Genomic DNA, 22086 nt, shown 5'->3' with positions numbered 1-22086 from the left:
GTTTTATTCTCATCCTTATTCTTCTTTATTGAACATATTTTATGTTTATGTGTATGTTTAACCTGCTGCTGCAACAAAAGAATTTTCTAAGTGATGTATTATAAGACTTTATTGATCCTGGGGGAAATTCATCATTTTCACCAACTGCAACATGAACGTGATGAAGACATTAATGCATCAATAATTAGAATCCAAAAAATATAATAGATATTATTCTGAATTTGGCCATTCTTCACATTTCCTTTCCTTCGTGATGCCAATGTTTGTTTGTTTTTTTTGCTTAAATAAAATTTTGATTGCATGTCCTTTGCTGTATTTCTACATTGTGGTGTTGCTACTTTTGCCTCCGTCAAAGGCGTGAGGAGGTCTTCTACCACTGTCATTGCCATCAAAAGCAGAAGAGAAACTGTTCACACAGACTGAGAGGCGGATCTTAACACCATAGTCTGTCCAAGGTGGACATATTCTAACCGGCTATACACAACAACTGTATTGCTGGGCGACGACACAGGGCTCTAAAAACCTCTCATTTAAGCTCTTAATTATCAGCATTGCGTTGGGTACAACAATGACAGTCAGCAATGCACTGGTCATGCGCTGATCTTGCAGTCTTCTGCACATTCACATTCAAGGTATAAGAGGTTTATATGATGTGTTGGTCATGTCACAGGACCAATGAACTTTGCTGATATTTGATGATGAATTTAGCTTTACAAATGAGCTCCATTTAAGATTTATCCATTACCTACAACAACTTTCAATTCCAACTGCACACCATTCAGACAGTAATGTCCATTTAAAGCCTATCTGGCTGGAGTTTTGATGCACTGTGCAAACACTTCCTAGAGTATTTTGTCATTACAAACAGGTCATGTGACAGATGAGACACATCACAGATTCCAGCTCAAAATGTTTTATTCAGATTAAGAACAAATCAGAAACAGTCACCATCATTATTAAAAATGTCACATGAGGGGAGGCTTATAGGTAATGAGGCTACAGTCATAACTGAGAGTTAGACAGCAGAGTATGAGACAGCAGGCAGGCGAGGCAGAAAGCCCAGCCTCAACCCTCACAACCTAAACATCCATCCTCCCACATGACGCTTACAAATGACAACACCACAACATGTGAGACCTTATCGTCCTCATGGATTAAGCAGATCAGATATTAAATGACACTGAATGAACAGCTGGAGCAGAGGGCTGAGTTTAGTTTAAAGCCTGCATATGGTTCAGATTTTCATTTGAGGCTCAGCCCTGGGACTCTGCGTTTAGCTCTTGCCCCCCAGGGAGTGCTTGTCAAACAGGTACTCCGCCATCTTGTTGTTGTGGGCGTCCATACGGGTGAGGTTGGTAATGTGGTCACCCAGCTTCTTGATGGCCTCCACCTGCTCGTTCAGGTAGTGGGTCTCCAGGAAGTCGCACAGCTGAGGACGGGATGAGGACAAATGTTAGTTTGGTAAGGACAGAGAATTGAGAAGTTTAGCCAGGACCATCATTTGCAAACTTTTATAGACTCTTCATACAACTTACATGAGGGTCACCATGTTCAGAGGCCAGCTTGTGCAGGTCCAGCAGAGCCTGGTTGATGTTCTTCTCCAGCTGCAGGGCACACTGCATGGCCTCCAGCCCGCTCCCCCACTCATCACGCTCCGGTTTCTACACAAGAAAACACTCAATTATAGCAGACTGAACACTCATTACACTAAGGCTTGTGTACGCAGGGCACCATATGAGTCACCGGTACTACATCCTCTGTCTAATAACAAGCTCGGGGATTAGCTCTGGTATTTGATTACTGGGGAAATCATTTAATTCAGGTCTGATTGAGCAAAGCAAGAGATGTTTATTGTACTATTCCAACAGGACCAGTTCTCCAGTCCAGACTGACCTTGACGTCCTGGAGGAAGATGCGTCCTCCTCTTTTGTTCTGGAAGGACAGCAGCTTCTCAGCGTGCTCCCTCTCCTCCTCACTGTTCTCCTTGAAGAAATGGTTAAAGCCTGGAAGGGCCACATCGTCACGGGAGAAGTAAAAGGCCTGTGGGGCACAGGAGGACACAAACAGTGATTAGGAGACAGCACCTATAATTACTATTTAGCCAAAAAAAAAAAGAACACAAGGTTGTGACAAAAGTAGTGATGCAGCCAGGCAGCTGTCAGGCACATTAGTCATGACTTCAAGTGAGTTTGCACAGACAAAGACTGAGACCAAGTACAATAAGGGTGAAAAACAAGTAGCCCAAGCATGACACAGCAGTTTTCAATTCAGTGAGGTGGAGGAGTGCTGACACACTCCTTTGCTGGCAATCTGCCAATCAGTGATAAACAACTGAGAAATGCAGAAACGGCGAGCTGAAAACGAAATGCTGCATAACTAGCTAACGGTAACATACAGTTAGTTAGCGATTGTATTTACTATTCATTTTAACGGAGTCTGTCAGCTGGCCGACGTGAGTAGAGGATGAACCTCACAGGAGTCACAGTGCAGAGGCATATCGCTTGCATGCATTAATAAGCACTATCAAAAACATTACTTTAAAGTGATATTTTTCTTACCATTGAAGTGTAGGTGTACGAGGCAAAAAGCTCCATGTTGACCATCCGGTTGATAGCGGCCTCGCAGTCGCGGTGGTAGTTCTGACGCACTTGGGACTCCATTTTAGCTGGCGTTTCTCCTGCTTTTTCTTATCAAAACAGTACAAAAATAGAGCTTCACGGCGACTTTTTCAGTAGTGATTAAGTAGAAAATGTTTTTCGATGTCTGGAATGCAGACCAGTGGAAATAAGAGAGGGACGAAGGAAGAAGTTCCGTTCAAACACTGTTGAAGCAAGAACTCCTCAAGGTTTCCTTCCCTGTTGTGAAATGGCAGGAGAGGCGCTCCGTGTATTTATACTCCACGCGACCTCGCGATGGACGTAACGTCACTCTGCACATTTCCGCCAATCACTGAGCTCAGGTAGCACATGACCGTGGACAAGGAGTGACGTATACCATGAAGTTGCATTTTTTTTCCCCCCTCCACATTCACGAGAATCCAGACTTTATGTTCTACTGACTTATTCCGATCTGCTGACAGCCAGTCACCTACCATGACGAAGCACTTTTGTTAATTCACAAACTGACAGCAAAATGCACTCCCTTGAACTGAAATTCAAACAGAATACAGTACAAAACAGTTTTATGTGTGTAAGTTGCGCATATAAAGGCAGGTTGTGAAATTGTTACCTTCTTTTTATTTTCACACACACAAACAGCACAAATATAAAAACTGTAAAAAGAAATAGGAAAACCTTCAATACTTTATACTACTTCATACATATTAACTACAATACACCACCCATACTAAAATAGTAACTGCGTGCAAACTGTCTTTTCTTGAAACACATGAACACAAACACTTGGAACTGCAAACGGCACATGTAATGCAGATATCAAGTCTGCTAAATAACTAAACAATGAGTTCTGATTTGGCCTTTTTCCCCATAAGCTGACCTAGCACTGGATTGTTGAGTAACACTTGGGCAATCTGTAGAACTTGGCTAGTCATACTGTAGTTAACTTTGGACCTATAAAGCTACTATTATACTGAACTCGTTTTACCTCACAAATACACCGCGGCGTCTAAAAACTGCTGATAACGTGTTTTCAACCAAGGTGGTTCTCATTGCATTACTCACTACCACAGCGCTGCTGCAAGACACGACAGAGTCTGAACAACCTGAACAGTCCCATCACTGCTGAAATAACATGCAGACCAGGGATTGAACTGTATTTTTAGGCAGAGATGCTTTTTGATGAAACTGCAACAAAAGGAGCCGCAGTCCTGTTGCAATGAAATTTTTTGATTATACAGATGAAGGATACACTACATGTTGACTACATGGAGGGGAAGATGAATGAACCTTTCAATAAAAAAGAAAACTTTTGCAATTCATCCTTGTGTCTGCAAGAGTTTCCTCCCACAGAGACTGAACTGACCAGATGTGTCCTCTGCCTCCTGACAGATGCATGCTGGGATAGGCTTCAGCCCCCCTGTGAGCATGAACAGGATGAGCAGTTAAGAAAATTAATGGATGGGACGACCAAGAAGAAGTCACGTGTGCTATAAATGCTTATGTACACACTGCCACTTATATTTGATCAGCCTGAGGTAAGTGACATTCAGTGTACCTGCAAAGGACAGCTCTGATTACAAAAACAATCCACATGTTAATTATTAGCCTCTGTGGCAAACCTGGTGCACCTGCTTCTCAGGGGACTTCAGTTTGTCCTCATGTAAACTTGAATATTATGATTAGATTTAATATTATTGCCCTTATCTGACTATGATAAGCTGACACAGCACTTTGAGCCAGTAGTTTTCCTTTTGTGTAGCTGTGGGTTACCCCTAACCAAGGGCCTGTCAGTCTGTGCTGAACACAGGGACTCTGCTTCTTTTACGTAGCACTATTCTCTGCATCCGCCACTTCCCAATTCCTCATTTTTCAAGAATTTAACTAAATCTGAGCTCTTATTCTGTTGAAAGTAACTTTTTGAGGGATTTTTCTGCATTGTGTGAAGTAGGAATGTTTGCTGTGTCGACCAAACGGAGCTAATGTGTGGACATTATGCTAATAAAGTTCATCGTCTCAGGCCTTAGAGTAGTTGCTTCCTTTTTAGCCTTAGGCTTAATGTCTCATTTCACACACAATAAGTACATGTGCATTAGTGATGTCTGTAAACAATTCAGCAGGATGTTTTTCAGTGTAAAAGTGTGACCAAGAGCAAAGAAAACATCATACACACCTTTAATCTTGCACAGTCACTGAAAATGTATTGCACACAGTAACAAGTGTATTTCAAAGCTGATATGTTAACATTTCAATATATCTGTCTCATTATTGCTAGTGGTTTGCATAGTCCTTTAGATGACTGGCCATGAATGCCTCCAGTCATCCCTTAATGATATTATGTTTTTGTAAATAAATCAGCTAAGTTGAGGGTATTTTTTATGTCTCTCCTGTCCTTCAAGGCTGTCATCCCTTCTTACCCCACCCATATTCTTCACATTGTATTTTTCAGCAGGGCTTTAGAAGCAGATGACTTTGCTCTCTCCTGGTAGACAATTTTCGCTCAAGTTACATCACTGTTGTATTAAAGTTCTCAGTCTGCATGGAAAATTGTTAATGTTATGAAGAGGCGGTATTGCATTTGGCTAAATTCATGACCACGCTCATACCTATCCCATACACATCTCATACCTCAAGGGTGCTCTGTGAAACAGGGAACACACACAGACAAATGTAAGAAAGGATGGGCTGAAGACATGCAGAGATCAGTAAGCACGTTGTTCCTCAGCCCAACAAAAAGCACCACAACCTGTCCTGCATTGATCAGGCAACAGTAAAACTGAAGCTGGCACTTCAGCACAATAAGTACTAATCCACAGTATGTCTATACTCACTTTGTATGCTACATTCTCATACTCGCAAAAAAGTGACTCAGCAATTTAGACTGCCTCTGTATTTTGCGCTGTGTAACATAACACAATAGGTCAGTCTTGTGCAAAAGTAACATCAGATTCAGCTGGAGATTGTGCTGTGTCATTGTTGTGAGTCAGCATTCCACAGTTTGGACGCACTTCCTGTTACTTCGCTCTGTTTCGGTCAGGGTGACAGTGAGCGGGAGGAGTCTTGTGATAAGACATGTCTGACTGGAATCTCAGGGCTGTGCTGGATGGAACCAGTTTGAGAAAAGAAAAAGGAGAACAAGAAAGTGAAAAACAGGAAGCAAACTGGACATGTTATTCAAAAAATGGATGTTTTAACCAAAGCGAGCCCAGTCCCATCACTGCCTCTGTTTTTGCATGTTTCCCTGTGTATTCATAGTCATAGAATGAGTTGAAATGTATTGAAATGATATCAAGCACATAAACTGTGTTTTTCATTAGTTAGTGTCATGAAAGTGAAAAATGTCAAGTTAAACTTTGCCAAACCTGTCAGAGTTTTCAGACAGATAAGATACAAGATACTCTGCTGGACTGACATTGTACTTGTATAAACAGCAAGTTAGGCCTCTTCATATTCTGGATATCAGTGACGTGTTTACCTGAAGAGCCTCACCAGTTTTTCTTCTTCTGCCTTAATAGTCTGTTCAGCTTGTACTTTACATGCTGTTTTGTTGTCTTTCTTTGTGAACTGACCTTACTAGCTTGTATGTTCATCTTCTCCCGAGCATGACAGCAGACTTTAAATTTTGGCATCCAAAATAACTAGTCCATGCATTCGTAACTTCCAGTCTGGATTACTGCAATTCCTTACTATCAGGCAGGCAGCCCAAAATTCAGTTGCTCCAGAACGCTGCAGCACGTGTTCTGACAAAAACGAGGAAGAGAGATCATATTTCTCCAAATTTAGCCACTTTGCACTGGCTCCTTGTAAAGTTTAGAATAGAGTTTAAAATCCTCCTCCTTACTTACAAAGCCATAAATGGCCAGGCACCTTCTTATCTTAAAGAGCTCATAGTACCTTATTGCCCCACTCAAACACTGCGTTCCCTGAATGCAGGTCTACTTATGGTTCCTAAAGTCTCAAAAAGCAGAACTGGAGTCAGAGCATTTAGCTATCAAGCTCCTCTCCTGTGGAACCATCTTCCAGTCTTTATCCGGGAGGCAGACACTGTCTCTACATTTAAGAGTAGGCTTAAAACTTTCCTTTTTGATAAAGCTTATAGTTAGGGCTGGCTCAGGCTGGTCCTGGACCAGCCCCTAGTTATGCTGCTATAGGATTAGACTGTCGGGGGACCTCCAAAGATACACCGAGCTCCTCTGTCCTTTTGTCCCTCTCCATCCGCACGCTCTCATGTCCTACCACCATGTGTTACTAACTTAGCTCCTTCCCCGGAGTCTCTGTGCTTTGTAGTCTCGCAGGTTCCCATGGACAGTGGCTGAATCTGGATTGTGGATGACAGCTGCGTCTCCTGCCTTGGCCCTGCCTGACATCCACTGCAACTGCTACTACTGTTATTACATCCACTGTCACTGTTACTGTGATTGCATTTCTGTCTGTCTGTCTGTCTGTCTGTCTGTCTGTCTGTCTGTCTGTCTGTCTGTCTGTCTGTCTGTGTCTGTCTCACTTTCTCTCTCTTGCTCTTCCTCTCTCACCCAACTGGTTGAGGCAGACAGCCGCCCACCCAGAGTCTCGTTCTGCCTGAGGTTTCTTCCTGTTAAAAGGAAGTTTTTCCTCGCCACTGTCACCAAGTGCTTGCTCGTCATGAGGGAATTGTTGGGTCTCTGTCGATAAAAGAGCTTGGTCTGTACCAGCTCTATATGGAAAGTGTCCTGAGACAACTTCTGTTGTGATTTGGCGCTATACAAATAAAATTGAACTGAACTGAATTGAATAAACTGCGGCATTGAAAAAAAAGAAACACTGTCATTGAAACACTTGAAAAAAGTGTTGGTACTGAAAAATGTTCCACTGAGAAATAAAAGCAAAAATAATTGTGATGATTTCATTTTGATATTTTTTTATTGTTTCAATGGCAATCTTTTTTTTTTCTTGTCTTTCGATGAGTTTTTTGTTTTTTTATCTCAGGTAATGTCAGCTAATGTTAGCTAATGTCAGCTATCATAGCTAATGTTAGGTTCTATGTGAAAAACGACACAAGTCATGTGGAAAATGATTTCTACCATTCTTTCTTCATCTTTTTTAGGCTGTTCCAAGCACCTGTAATGTAATTGTATGAGTACAAATGCATCAAAATCCAGATAGCAGCTGGCTTTACTCAGCTTAGCTAACATAGCTGATGTCAGTTAACTTTCAGGCCAGTTTTCTGTGGAAAAACACTGGCACAGTGAAACAGTCTTAACCTGCTTGTGGTTTGAGGGTTCTTGCCTCATGGAGGCCAGTGTGATATCAGAGGCTTTGGAGTGGACCTCAGGTCCAGAGGAGCAGCAATGCTAAAATGCTAATTTTAAGAGAGAATAACGTTAACCATGTTCAACCATGAATGGTTGTGTGTTTGTACCCTGCGATCGACTGGCGACCGGTCCAGGGTGTACCCCGCCTCTCGCCTGTTGACGGCTGGGATAGGCTCCAGCACCCCCCGCAACCCCGAAAGGGATACGTGGTATAGAAAATGGATGGATGGATGGATATTCAACCGTCTTATTGTAGTGTTAGCATGCTAACATTTGCTAATTAGCGCAACAGACAAAGTATTGAGGCTGATGGGAATTTCGTTCGTTTCGCAGGTATTTGGTCTGAAATCACAGTGGATGAAACATCATACAATCACCAAAATTAACGTAATTAAAAAAAGACAACAGAGCTCCTAAATTCTAGATGATCATCTTTTAATTATGGCTTTTAGACAGTGAGGTGCACAGTGTCCTTCTCTGGAAACACCATTTGGAAAAATATATATATTTTTTGACAATGTGAACTTGAACTGGATTTCACTGGGAATGTTTGCTCCAAGTGTACTTCCATGGTTAAAAGCAACAGTATTATTGTACAGTAATAAAGACATACAGTACAGTACATGAGCATATTTAGATCGAGTACACATGATTGATTGATTTTTGCTCAGCTCTTGACAGAATTCTAAGGCAGATGCGGTTTCAAGTTGTAGACTGAAAAAAAGGACGTATTGTAGCACAAAAAAATTCCACTTTGACTACAACGAAGATATTTTATTGCAATAATCACAGTGTCCACCATGTCTCTCTGACACTATGTGTCACTTCCAAATATCTACAGTTATGTGAATACTCTGCCTGTGAATAAGTCCACCTGGAAGAACAACTGGTGACCCTAGAGTCCTTGTAATATGGCAAGCGGAGTTACAAAAACCAATAGAAGATAGAGGTAGAAAGTCGTCAGGTCTTGCGTTCATGGTTGCAGAAACAGCAGAGCAATGGTGGAAGATGAGGTGAGAGGACTAACCTACAGTGGCTGACTTTATCGTAAGAAGGAATATACCATGAACACCTTACAGATGTTTACCTTTCTAGCATCACTGACGAGTGATCTTCTCCTGCCATAACCTCAAAATCAAATCTGTCAAAATATGAATCTCTTTCTGTCCCTGAATGCAGCTTTGTGTATTCTAGCAAAAAATGACAGTCATCATGTTAAAGCCAATGGAAGCATTTAATGTTTGTTTGGCAGGATACTGATCTGATTTTTAGGAGCATTTTGATCTTTTTGCAGGGAAAATTTACATCCCTTTTCATTTTGTTCAGCTATATTTCAAATAATATATCTTTTAGCACCATAGCCATCAAGTGCATATCCAATAGCCTTTATCAGGGTCCTCATTTAGGTACTAATCACTTGGAAACATTAATAAGTCAGATGGCGTTTTCAGCCAGGTCATGTGGGTTGTTGGTATGTTTGTTTCTTTAACTAGCTAGATACAGCTGAGAAATCTGCTAGTGACAGCTCTCAATTCAGCCAGCAAAATCAACAGTTACAGGCAGAGGAAACCTTTTGTTTGCCTGTCTGAAAACAAGGATCCCTTGTTTCAAAAATGACAAAATTTTGAATGGTAAATCTGCCACCATTTTCACTGTACATTGCATAAGAGCCGTGTGAGAACAGAAAGATTGACAGGCATAGCAAAAGTAATTAGGGTGGGGCTTAGCAAACATTTAACTACTGGAGGGATTTGTTGGGCTACTGTTCATTTCACTGATATCTTATGGTTTTCATGGTCACAGTTAATTTTTGATCCTTCCTTTAAGATCTACATCATACAGGTCACAGTTTCAGGCTCATGTCTTCTTATGCAGTCGGAAACCAGACGCTCTTCCACTGGACGGCATTTCTCCACATCTCTTCCAGGAACGAGGACTGAGACTGAGTCCAGTCGTTTCCTCCGTCTTTCCCTTCTTCGTCCTTTTGGCAGAACAGACGCAGGGTCTTCAGAGGGCTGGTGCAGGTGTACTGGAGGTACTGACAGCCCTATGGCAGGAAAACAGAGATGCAGAGATGAAGATGATAATATGTAGAAGGGCTGGGTGATGAGAGTTGTGTGTTTTTGTGTTTAGTCCTCACCTCAGCACTGCCCCAGTACCAGATGGCCTTGATGACACTGTGATTAGCCAGAGCCACTGTCAGCTGGTCTCTACCTCCTGTAACAATATTCACCAAACCTGCCGGGAGGTCTGAAGCCTGGATCACCTGAGGAGAAAGAAAAGGGGCAATAAAGATAAAATCTGTGTTTACAGAACACAGGCAATAACACTCAGGAGTTCTCAGTGACAGTAGAGTCATGTCTGACACAGCTGTTTTGACAGTTTGTTCTTTGTTCTTCCCATTTAGTTTTTTTTGTATCTATGTTAGCATTGTGCCTTTTAAATTTCCACTTTAATATACTTTTCCACCTCTATGTGGATGGTACTCAGCTGTACTTGTCTGTCAAACCTCATGATCTCAGCAAAAAGACTGACCTAAAGGATTGCCTGGACTCTACAGTCCAGTTTCCAGAAAAAAATTGTATTTATTTGCATTTTCCATCCACTCCTGTTCTTCTATATTATGGGTTGGTTCATCAAAATAAACATTTGGTGGCATTAATTCTCCAGTCACCTCATGAACCTATTGCAGATTACAGTGATTCAGTGGAGCAAAAGCTTGAGTGGCAAAGTCACATGCCTCATGCTGCTCATGGTTTATTTGTTGAGCCTGTGTCCCTTGCACTTTGTCATCTGATGTGTTTTATTTACACAAACTTTTCCATCTCAGCCAAACATACTTGAAAAGAGCAGATACCTTCCTCCCCCCTAAACACACACACACACACACACACACACACACACACACACACACACACACACACATACATACACAGCCCATTTAACATCATAGCACTTACCTGAATGAATGCCAAGGCTGGCAGTGGATGCTTCTGACTGGGGACCATGATGACGGCATTGCCAGTGGCGATGGCTGAACCGAGAAGTGTAACCATAGAGAGGAGCGGATTCTTGTCAGGGAGGACGACCCCCACGACTCCCAGGGCTTCAGGGAGGGAGAGAGCAGAGCCAGACTGTGGCACAGGCTGAAAGATGTAAATGCAGTTTATAGATCATCAAATGCTTCCTGACAATAATCTTATTTGTTCATTATGAGAAAAGTTTTTATAAACTTTGTATCATGTATATATTTAAAAAAAAAAAAAAAAAAAAGCCTCACCGGAACTCCCCCTTGGATTTTGTCACAGTAAGCCGCCCAATCACTGAGCCTGCTGATGCTGAGCTCCAGCTCCTTCTCAGCTTCGTCCATTGTAACGCCAGTCTGAGTGCTGATTGACGCAGCCATGTCCCGCCTCTTGGCCTCCAGGCCCTTGGCCAGAGAGAACAGTGACTGAGCGCGTGCAGTCGGACTCTTTTTCATCCAGCTAGGAGGGAGAGAATGTTAAAAGACATGAAATCATTATAAAAAGTCTTGGTGCCAACACTGACATGATTTTCTGTGTGTTTCTTTGTCAGGTTACATTAGGGCTGGCCGATATGGCTTAAAACTCTATCACGATATAAGTGTTTTATATCGGTCGATATTGATAATTACTGATATTTTTTATGACCTATTTAAAATAAGGACCAGGAGAAAAATACATTCAATTTAAACATTCTTATTTAAAATTCAACCTTCCTCTGATTATAATCCCCTCAGCTATCAAGGCAGAAAGGAAATGTCAACACAACCATGGAAAACACTCAAATAATAAATGTAAAAAAAGTGTAAAAATGTAAACAGAGAGAAACCTGAAAACTTTTTTTCTTCAGGTTTAGTGCAGGAAGTTTACAAGCTGATTCACCCTCTGGTGAATAAAATGTTTTCAGATATGTGCAGTGTTTTGTAAACATATCAGAAACTGAGGTGGACTTGACATCTGTAACATACAAACAAACAAACAAACATGATAGACAGCACAGTAACACTGACTGAACTATAAAACCAGCCTAGACATATGAACAACTTTAGTCACTCTTCTTACTCTAAACATACATGAACTATTCAATTATATTTTTATTGCGTGTTTAAAAAAAAAAAAAGCACGTGTAAGAGATGTTTATAACCTGGCTTCTCCTCAGTGCTCAGTGAAGCATATCTTTAGCTATATGATATGCCGCTGTCTCGGTTACGTCTTTGTGCCTTTTAGATGCTTTGTCATCAGGCACTGAAGCAGATACCTCTGCATGGTGGTCAGCTGCTTGTGCGGTGGTGCTGCGGTTGCAGATGTTGTTGGACGTTGGCGAATACGGCTGCGCTCCAAAGAGTGAGCGCGGCTAAGGTGGTTAAATAAGTTTGTGGTGTTACCGGTCCTGGTGGGGACGACAGTCTTGCATAAGTTACAGACCACACTGGTCTGACTACGGTCCGACTTATAAAATCCAAAAAACTCCATACTGACGAGCTGACTTTCCCTGTTTTATCAACGATTTCTTCGCTCGCTGCAGCGCTTTCTATTTCTCATCTCACTCCTCGCGAAGCATCAAACACGAGACAACGAGATGGCGCATCCGAACTTGATAATGTTACATGATTGGCGTGTTAGCGTGTCTCTCTCACTGATTAGCGATTACTCCCTACATTGCTCAGTTACCTGAGAGCGAGTGCCTTTGTTCATGCAACAAACCTCGCTTCGTAACTTCAGGTTTCTTCCGACGAAGAAAAAAAATTATCGAATGTTTTATCGAACGCATTTTTTATTGATATTGATGACGTGTCTATCGCGAGACATATCGCTATCGTTTTATCGCCCAGCCCTAGGTTACATTTCATTATTTTGGAGAAAATACATAAACTGATGATGATGGGTAAAAACCTAATGTATGAATGCCCTGCTGGAAAACCATAGTGATCATGTACTGTTCTTTTAATGGTTGATACGCATTCACAAGAAGAGCTGTGTGTTTATCCGATCTCAGAATAATCTCTGCTCATACACTTTGTTGATAAGACTGTGTATGACTCAGCAAATTTGTGTCAAATTGGACTTTGAGTGGTGATAAACACACTAAAGCTCTGTTTAGCCTTCACAGTGGGTGTCAAGTTTTAGCTCAGAGAAGCAGAGTGTTTCAGCCTGAGCCAATTTGAACAACTGCACATTTCTCTGACAGGGGTTGGGTTGGTTTTGCTGAGGCCCTTGACAGGTTAGGATTGTTTTTCGGGAACTGTTCATCTTAATTTGCTCTAAACTGAAGCAACTAACGATGACTTGTGGTGAAAATGAGTGACTATGAATGAAGGGGGAACAATCTGGATGGACTGGATGAGTATTGCTGATACTGACCTAACTGGATTGGGTATTGGCCAGACGTAAGCGATCCACATCAAATACAGTTTTCTGTTACACTCAGTTTAGTTCGAGTGGTGAGCAAATGATGCATTAAGCTACTGACTGATACTGTGTCACCTGCTGCATGTGCATCACAATAAAAGCATTTTAATGTGGAAGCAGTGGTAGGCCTTCACAAATAGAGTTTGTGTTGTTAAAAAGTAAGGCAGGAGCCATAATGAAGGTTCAGTCGTAAAGCTTATGGGATGGAGATGTTAAAGGGAGGTGTTTATATCGGGTCCAACAAGACGAATGTCACTGATAGAAAAGCAAGAAGGGGCATACTGAATTCACCTCTACAGCTCATGGGAAGGCATCCAGACACAGGGCTGATAACAAGGTTATAAAAACTCTGTAGCAACAGCTGGTGGAAGTGATGCTCTGTCCAGTTGAACAACACACAGTTTAAGAAAACCTAGGCGATAACTAAAATCTGCATGAGCAAGCCTAAAAAGGATGAACTCCTAATTGAGAACTGGCATGTACTTACTGTCACACAGAGGTTTACAGATTTTACATTTGGGAAAAAAGTCAGAATGGTGCATAACAAGTTCTAATGGAGAGTGACACGCAGACAGGGTCAACGTCTGAAATGTTTTCAGATAAGAATTCAGGGCAAATTTCTTTTCCAACCTGTCCTGTGGTCAGTTCAGAGATAATGTAATAAAAAGCGTGCATCTTTCTTCATAAGACTGTGATATCACAAAGTTTTGAACACATGAGTTGAACAAAGTTGGATCTTGTATTTTTTATGCTTTTATCACTTTTTTAATATGAATTCCTTCAGTTTGTTTAGTTTTAAGTGAAATGAGTATCATCAAGGTGCATCAAAGTGTTCTGGTTGTTTTATAAACTTTTACTTTGTTACTATGCACTTTACCTGTATTATTAACTTCATTTTATTCATTTATTTGCGCTTATTTGCTGTTATTTATTAGTCAGTTTATCATTATCCTTTGTTGCAGCTGTTTGAAATAGCCACATTCAAGTTCTATGACAATGACTCCATTGTTTGTATGCTGCTTTGGTATATCCAAATGAAAAGAGAATTTCAACAAAAAAAGAATGTCTAGGATATATATCAGCTGTTTTTCATGTTGGACATGTACATGTCTCCCTCTGGGTTTGGGTTTGTTACTTTGAAAACACAACATGCACTTCTTTGTGTGTTTTGGCAGGCCTTTGGCTGGACTATCAATTTGTGTATACTTGTGTGGCAAAGCTCTTACCCAGGCTGGACTTTGATTGCAGCCTCCACAGCATTACGGACGTCTTTCCTGCCTCCATCGGGACAATAGGCTAACACTCTGTTGCCCCCTGGTGACTGCACAGCCACACTGCAGCCAGATGCTGATTTGCATGCTTTATCGCCAACAAACTGCAGATATGACTGTGGAGCACTGAGGAGAGAAGATACATGTAGACCAATGCAAAGTCAGAGAATATATGTGTTACTGTATGTCATGGTGTTAAATACTTTAGAATACATTAATCATATGCTTCTCATGCAGCTATGATGCCTTAAAACTATCACCGTACAGAAAAAGAGCATTATAAGCCCACCTGGCAGCGTTTGAATCATCAGGAATGATAGCCGGGGATGCTGCTGTTCCAAACTTTGAGTAGTCCATGGAGACAGGGGTGGAGCGAGGTGGAGGAGGAGAGGAGGAAGAGGGCAGGCGTAGAAACTGGTACAGACCCTGAAGAAAGCATCGGGGAGGTCATCATATAGAGTTTGCATAGTGGTTAGAAAGACTATTCTGTTTGATCCCTGCAGTGGCTGCTGTGTATGGAGCTGAATTCATGTGATATTGCTTTGCGCAAAGTTATAAGTGACTGACAAACGTTCATGTCAGCCCTCTAGTAGCAATTCTGAGTCTGAGGTATCAGAAAAGTGTCAACAAACCACAGCCAACATTCAAATAAAATCCAGTATTAACACTAAAGGAGGAGCTGTTCTGATAGTTTGTTTGCATCACTTGTTAACAAACGTAACATACAAAAGTAGCTAATTCTTATGATGTGACTGCGAGGCTGGCAAAGAGTAACCAGCTGGGAATAATGTGTGAATGCTTTTTAGAGCTGCAACAATGAATCAAGTAGTTGTCAACTATTAAATTAATGGCCAACTATTTTGATCATCAATTTACTGACTCAAGTAATTTTTGAAGGGAAAAAAGGCAAGCTCCTCTGATTCCAACTTCTTATTGGTGGATATTTTCTTACTCATCTATGACAGTAATCTTGGATGTTGGAATGATGATTTCACCAGTTTTATTTACATTTTACAAAACAAGCAATTAAGCCAACAAGCTAACACTTACTAAGATGAACTAGCTAACATTACTAGAGAGTATAAGGACACCATGCTTGTTTGTTTTCACAACACTGTCTTCATCTGTAGGAGCATGTCATTGGTACAAGAGATTCATTAAACAGTAGTAAATGTTTTACTGCAGTGTAGCCAGTTATGGGGCTCCACAGCTGTCTCCTGTTCAAGTGTTAACTGTGTGACGAACTACTGAAACCCACCTCCTGTCCTCCATCAGTGCAGGTGCCGCTGTCTTTGTGACCAGAGACCGGCAGACAGGGGTCAGACACAGAGTGGGAATTCACCCACACTGAACCAACAGACAGACTGAGGAGAGAGGAGAAAGAAGGAAATATTAGCAGGGAGTAACGATGTGTCAAAGCAGGACACAGACAGGAATAAATAATACTACAGAGCTTGGTCTGTACCAGCTCTATATGGAAAGTGTCCTGAGACAACTTCTGTTGTGATTTGGCGCTATACAAATAAAATTGAATTGAATTGAATTGAATACAAAGAATGGCTGCATTCCATTAAGTACCCAGTAAGCCATGCACAACATCAGAGCCCTGGAGCTGCATCATCTTAATGGAATGCAGCCATCATTAACGTTACTCCAAGAGAGTCTTTAAGCTGCCTATATATGTAAATACTGTATCAGGGGTGGAAAAAAAAGACAGAAGTAGATGGAAAAGGTGAGATAGGAAACATTTACTAAAATACAAGCAAAGAGAAAAAAGTGATGTGGAAAAAGACAGGCAAATGGCTGAACAGGAAAAGCAAGATGGGAATGAAGAGGAAGATGAAAAGAAGACATGTGTGAGTGTGTAAACGTGAACCTCTTCGCTGTCTCCAGAGCCAAGGTGAGGTCTTCAGTCCAGATGGAGGCTGCCTGGCCATGAGGACTGTGGTTTCCTGTGTCGAGCAGAGTTCAAGTGGAAATTCAATAAGAAAATACAAAGTCCTCCATATCTGTTGTATTTGACAGAGAAACTGCTGTTGAGCAGGAAAAACAACCGCTAAGTAAATGTGGTGTAAGGCCACTACAACATCATACATCTAAATCTAAATCACTATAACAATGAAATCATGATGATAAAATGCTACAAATCCTATCTTTAACAAGTCTCACAAACTATCTACATGCAGCCTTACCCAGGGTCACTGCTTCTGTATTGCTTCTGAAGGTCATGAGAGGCAGCAGTGGTCCACAAGAGGGGCTGACCACAAATGGAGAGGAGGGGGCTGCTCCGCAGAGCACTGTGGGAGGGTACTGGGCACCAGAAGGGGGGGCAGCAGAGGACTGAACCAACTGAGGACCACAGAGAAAAGTAAGTAAGAAACTGAAGCACCTGTAGGTTACATTATAATTAGCTTTCAACTTCTTCATTTCAACTTTTTCTCTATTTCTCATGTCCCCTGATGACATTTCCCATTTTCCTACTTACCAATGCGCATAATCATCTGCATACTGAATACTGTTCTACTATCACCATATTAACCATTGTAACAATAGCTAAAGCATTTAGCCACCAAACTAGTGCTACCACAGTCAGCTAATTATTGCTATTTATAGCATATTACGAGAAAAGAGACCTCACAAAGAGACTTAAAGCTGAAGATAATTCTATCAAGTTAGAAGCATGGCCTCTGTGACCTTCCAAACAGCGTTAGATAGTTAACTTTGTTAGCGTTAGCTTAACTGTTCAGCAGTTGTTACAAGAGTTTATCCAGTAATACTACAGCAGCAGCACATATTGTAGATGATTAACATTGTGTGCACTGACTGGTGGAGCTTTACGAGGAAAGCTTCAGATAGTTAACTAGCCAGTTTTCTCAATTGTTCTACTGCTGTTGAACACACACAGAGATGCGCGCACACACACACACTTTGCAGTCTAAGACTTAATTCCATCATAGGCCTTGAGTGGCTGATTGATTGATTGATTGATTGATTGATTGATTGATTGATTGATTGATTGATTGATTGATTGATTGATTGATTGATAAGAAAACACTGGTTGCAGGTCTGCCTGGCTGAAATCCAATATTGTGATTTGTAATTAATGGTTATGACTCCATCCATTAGATCTAAAATGTATTTCCATTTTTAAAAGAAAAACTGAATTCCAGTCATGTTAGTTTCCATCACAACTTAAAGTCATACTGTGAACTGTCAATCACTGTCACTGTCAATGTGAACACCAGTGCAGCACAGCTTTTCTTTCTGGTTCTGACTAACCGTGGCCCCCTGCTGCTGAGCTTCCTGTACTGCAGCGTCCACCAGGACCCTGTCTCCATCACTCTGCAGGGCCACACACTTCATGCCTGCCATACGGAGCTTCAGACGAGCCACAACACTGCCGAGAACACTCTCCTGCACACACAACACCCAGTGGACCTGAGGGGAGAGAGGAGGAGAGGGCTGCGAGTGATGTGGTGGTCTGGCAGGATGGCATGAGATGAGGACTCGCACTTGTTTGTGTAAATCACCTCTCTTTTCTTCCTGAAGGCAGTCTCTATCACTCCATCCACGGCGCTGTCGATGTCGGCTGACTCAAAGATGATAAAGGGGCACGTAGCGCCGATGCAGGGGGAGACAGAAACGGGAACGCCCATTCCCGCTGTGGCCTTACACAACATCACCCCATCCTTAAAGAGGGGACAAACGCTGTACTGATTTATGAAGCTTTGGTAACATTAATAACACTATTTAAAACTTTATAACAAATGTACAGGGAGGTTCTCAACTTCTCAATTTTCAGACACACGCGCACCTGCTTGTTGCCGCTGTAGGTGACATAGCTGATGCTGGGGCTCTGGGCTACTTTGGCACCCAGCGACACGTCACTTCCTGTTAATACATTAAGAGCCCCAGCAGGGAGTCCTGCCACCATAAAAAGTTGAGCCAATAGGAGCGCTGGAGGGGCGTTGCTCTGACCAGGGACAATGATGACAGAGTTGCCTAGAAGAAAGCAGGATTCAATTATAACTCACAACAGCTTTGAGAATAGTTTGACCAAAAATGCATAAACTTGATTAGAGCTCCAACAAGTAGCCAGTTAATCAATTTGTCAGCTGACATAAAGTCAATCAACACCTATTTTGATAACCAGTCAATCACTTCCAAGCAATAACGCCAAATATTTAATGGTTTCAGCCTCTCAATAGTGACAATTTTGGCTGTCCCTTGTCTTCATGTTTTTGTAAGTGGAATATCTTTGGTGCTTGGAGAGACAAAGTATTCTCTGACATCGTCTTGGGCTCTATGAAACTGTGATGGGCATTTCTCACTGTTTCTGATATTTTATAGACCAAATAATTAACTGAGCAAACAAATTGTAAGCTTAATCAATAAGGAAAGCAATCATTAGTTACAGCCCTAGATTTTATCCTAATTCAGAGGCGATCTTTACCTAATTCTTACTGTATGTGTGTGTGTGTGTGTGTGTGTGTGTGTGTGTGTGTGTGTATGTGTGTGTGTGTGTGTGTTACCCATGGCCAGTGCTGGTAGGACTTTGAGCATAAGGGAATAGAGAGAGCACTCATCAGAGACAACTACTGCCACCACTCCTGGAAAATAGGACAAACAAACAAAGTTTTTAAAAAATATACATTTTCAAAGTAACTGCTTCTTTGTGGACATCTCATGTTGGCCTCACCCAGTGGTGTCCAGTTGGTGATGAGAGTGTCTCTGAGCTGAGCCCAGCTGCTGTAGTACTGCAGCAGTCTGACAAGGGTGGAGGGCGAGCAGGAGGCCCCACACAGCTCACACAGCTCCGACACACACTGTCCGTGCTGCCCGAGAACACTCACCAACCTGTTGGAGGAGGACAGGCAACCCGGACATCCATCTCCACATTAGGACAGCGGGTAAAACAGTCGGTGCTGAGGCCCCTGAAATGTGTCATGTTGGGTTTGTCGTACCTGAGCAGCGCTTTGGCCCTCTGGTGGCAGGTCAGGCCACTCCAGGCCTTGTAACCATTAACAGCAGAGGAGGCACACTGGGAAACATCGTCCTCCACAGCGCACACGGTGCTGCACACATTACCACCTGAGACCGGAGGAGTGAAATAAACATGCATGTGTCAGTTTAGAAAGAAAGAAAGACATCCTTTATTAGTCACACTACATGCACACACACGCCATGCTTGGTGAAATTCTTCTTCTGCTTTTGACCCATCCTGGACGTCCTTCCTCTGCGGCAGACCAGGAGCGGTGGTCTGCCAGCCAACCGGCGCCCGGGGACCCAGTTTCTTCTTCATCACCATTGGTCAGGTGGTGATCTTCATGCATGTTTTTTAGAGGGGGGTTTCATTTTTTATGGAGGATACCCCAGGTGAACACGAGGAGAACATGCAAACTCCACACAGAAAGGCCCCTTTCCTCGAGATAAAGGGCAGCAGGCACTGAAGGCATGGGCGCCGATCATCATCGCATTTTATATCAAACAGTTTTTATCAAACACACAGAATGTAAAATTCAGCAGCTTCTGGGTTTAGCAGTCAAACAGTATTAATAATCAGCCATCTAAGATGCTGTCAGGAAGTTTTGACTTCTACCAAATGAGCAAACTATAAACTGTGTAAGCTGTCGATGTACTCCACTTGTACCTTTAGAATCAGCCAGGGAGCAACTCTGTCTGTCTGCTGGACGGACAAACTTGCCATCGATGAACAGACCCAGGGAACGGGAATGGTGATCCAGCCAGGCCTGTTGGAGGAGAGAGTAACAGTCAGTATGGACAAAGCCTGAAACCATCTCTGAGGCTGAAACATGGGTTTCAGCCTCAGCAGGGGTTTTGCAATCGAAAAGATGAAAAGCAGGCACCTCTGAAAACAGCTTTAAGAACATCCAAAAAGCATCTAAGACATTATGACCTGCTCAAATCAGGAGGTGGTCTGGAAGGCATGCATCTATGTGAGTAGTGTGTATAAAGCATTCACGTTAAAGGCAAGCCAAGGGTCCTACAGGATTTTATTTCCATTTTTTTCAAACCATGAAAACAACATTGAGTCAGCATTTACATTAACTACATTTTATGTTACATTTCCAAACATCTGAATGAAAGATATAAGAAAAATATTATGCCGCAAAACAAACAAACAAAAAAAAACACCATCAGCTCACAGTTACCAGCTGCTGAAGTAACCTACTTGTGTGAATTGTAATTTATCAGGTTGGTTTTGCAACAGTTTGTGAATTAATTGTCATTTCATTATCAAGTTGCTGGTACACAATTATTAGTGTAATAAAGAATAACAATTCAGTAAACTTGTATCTATGCATTTGCTCACATTTTATTGGACAGGACGACACCACCTCTGATGGACAGTGACTGATAGAAGCAGGGCAAGCCAGAGGAGTGTGTCAACTATTTACAGACAAAAGACCAAAGTACAAAGCTGACCTTCTCTCTGACCACCAGGCTCATCGTCAGTTGGCACCTAATTGAAGCTGCTCTGATATCACACTGTCATATTGCAAATGTCACTGTACTGGGCCATCTAAGTATCCCTAAATAACGTGTTTAGATCTACATCTCCATTATCACAGTTACCTGAGCAACTCTTACACTGAACGCTTGCGTACATCAGTAATTCAAGTCTCGTTGCTCTGATTTGACTCTGAGGGGCGGATGAAACTGATTCAATTATGAAATTATTAAGTGGAAATGTGTGTCCAAACACCTGACTTCACCCTACAGTCTAAGTCACATGTTTGCCTTGTGAGTTACAGTCAGCTAACAGTTATCAGTTAATGAACTTCGCATGGCTTATAACAGAGCTACGCTAACTCTAGCATGAGCATTAAAACAAGCTAATATTTGCTAATATTCCTGCTAATATTTGAATCTCTTCCTCTGTAATGTATTAACTTGGGCTGGTATTTTTACCTGTGCAGTGGCATATGTGGAAGCTGTTGCTGGTCCGTACTCCATGCTTTGAAAAATATCGTGCACTGTCTTGATGGTGCTACCAGCCATAATAGTTACAAGTCAGAGAGGAAGCAAGTCTCCCCAGCGGCGTTAATTTGTGCCTGAGTGGGGTTCAGGATGACAGTCCTTACTTTGAAGCTTGTAAGATGGCACCAGGAAGGGACTACAGCTCAGAGGCTAGCAGGGAAGTGCCTGAACTCCCTCTCCACGTCAAATGCAACGTGCTAGCTTCCCTCCCACCAGAAAAGCGTGAGACCTGCGCTGTAGACGTGAATTTGCAGAGCTAACTTGTCCAACGAGGAGCGAGAGGCTTCACTCCTACTTACTTCCAGTGTTGTTTCCGGTTTGTAAGGGTTCGTTTATGAGACTGGATTTAAGCAAATAACGTAATATTTACTGTTTTTGCAAGTTCATGACATTCATTATAGATATATTTTGGATTTCCATTAAGCACTTTTAGCTGTTCTATATAACACATGATGGGATTTAATGAATGTAGCTAGTT

The 22086-nt window shown here is 42.0% G+C and overlaps 2 protein-coding genes across 2 annotated transcripts; both read right to left on the bottom strand.

Annotated features, from left to right (window-relative positions):
* Positions 1-897: 897 nt before the first annotated feature.
* On the bottom strand, positions 898-2862 carry LOC139344018 (ferritin, middle subunit). Its single transcript, XM_070981902.1, has 4 exons — positions 2559-2862; positions 1894-2040; positions 1536-1661; positions 898-1429 (listed from the first exon to the last, which is right to left on the bottom strand). The coding sequence occupies exons 1-4, from the start codon at positions 2658-2660 to the stop codon at positions 1274-1276; spliced, it is 531 nt and encodes a 176-aa protein (XP_070838003.1). The 5' UTR covers positions 2661-2862; the 3' UTR covers positions 898-1273.
* Positions 2863-8319: 5457 nt separating this feature from the next.
* On the bottom strand, positions 8320-21771 carry aldh16a1 (aldehyde dehydrogenase 16 family, member A1). The gene is made up of 17 exons (XM_070982145.1): positions 21540-21771; positions 20257-20356; positions 19571-19697; positions 19306-19463; positions 19139-19216; positions 18421-18608; positions 18137-18295; positions 17886-18044; positions 16799-16955; positions 16483-16558; positions 15865-15970; positions 14896-15032; positions 14562-14732; positions 11184-11388; positions 10864-11049; positions 10044-10169; positions 8320-9950 (listed from the first exon to the last, which is right to left on the bottom strand). The coding sequence occupies exons 1-17, from the start codon at positions 21627-21629 to the stop codon at positions 9771-9773; spliced, it is 2403 nt and encodes an 800-aa protein (XP_070838246.1). The 5' UTR covers positions 21630-21771; the 3' UTR covers positions 8320-9770.
* Positions 21772-22086: the final 315 nt, after the last annotated feature.

The sequence above is a fragment of the Chaetodon trifascialis genome, chromosome 15, assembly GCF_039877785.1.
Source record: "Chaetodon trifascialis isolate fChaTrf1 chromosome 15, fChaTrf1.hap1, whole genome shotgun sequence".
Lineage (NCBI taxonomy): Eukaryota > Metazoa > Chordata > Actinopteri > Chaetodontiformes > Chaetodontidae > Chaetodon > Chaetodon trifascialis.
This window is presented reverse-complemented; position numbering and strand designations above follow the sequence as displayed.

What these genes read in the sequence shown, in the direction of transcription:
- aldh16a1 (XM_070982145.1), bottom strand. Translation starts at nt 21,629, where the DNA reads ATGGCTGGTAGCACCATCAAGACAGTGCACGATATTTTTCAAAGCATG. An exon ending in AGGGCCAAAGCGCTGCTCAG is followed by an intron (nt 19,464 to 19,570) that starts GTACGACAAACC and finishes CTCCTCCAACAG; the next exon opens with GTTGGTGAGTGTTCTCGGGC. An exon ending in GGTACTGGGGCAGTGCTGAG is followed by an intron (nt 9,951 to 10,043) that starts GTGAGGACTAAA and finishes TTCCTGCCATAG; the next exon opens with GGCTGTCAGTACCTCCAGTA.
- LOC139344018 (XM_070981902.1), bottom strand. Translation starts at nt 2,660, where the DNA reads ATGGAGTCCCAAGTGCGTCAGAACTACCACCGCGACTGCGAGGCCGCT. An exon ending in CGTACACCTACACTTCAATG is followed by an intron (nt 2,041 to 2,558) that starts GTAAGAAAAATA and finishes TGTGCCCCACAG; the next exon opens with GCCTTTTACTTCTCCCGTGA. An exon ending in TCTTCCTCCAGGACGTCAAG is followed by an intron (nt 1,662 to 1,893) that starts GTCAGTCTGGAC and finishes TTTCTTGTGTAG; the next exon opens with AAACCGGAGCGTGATGAGTG.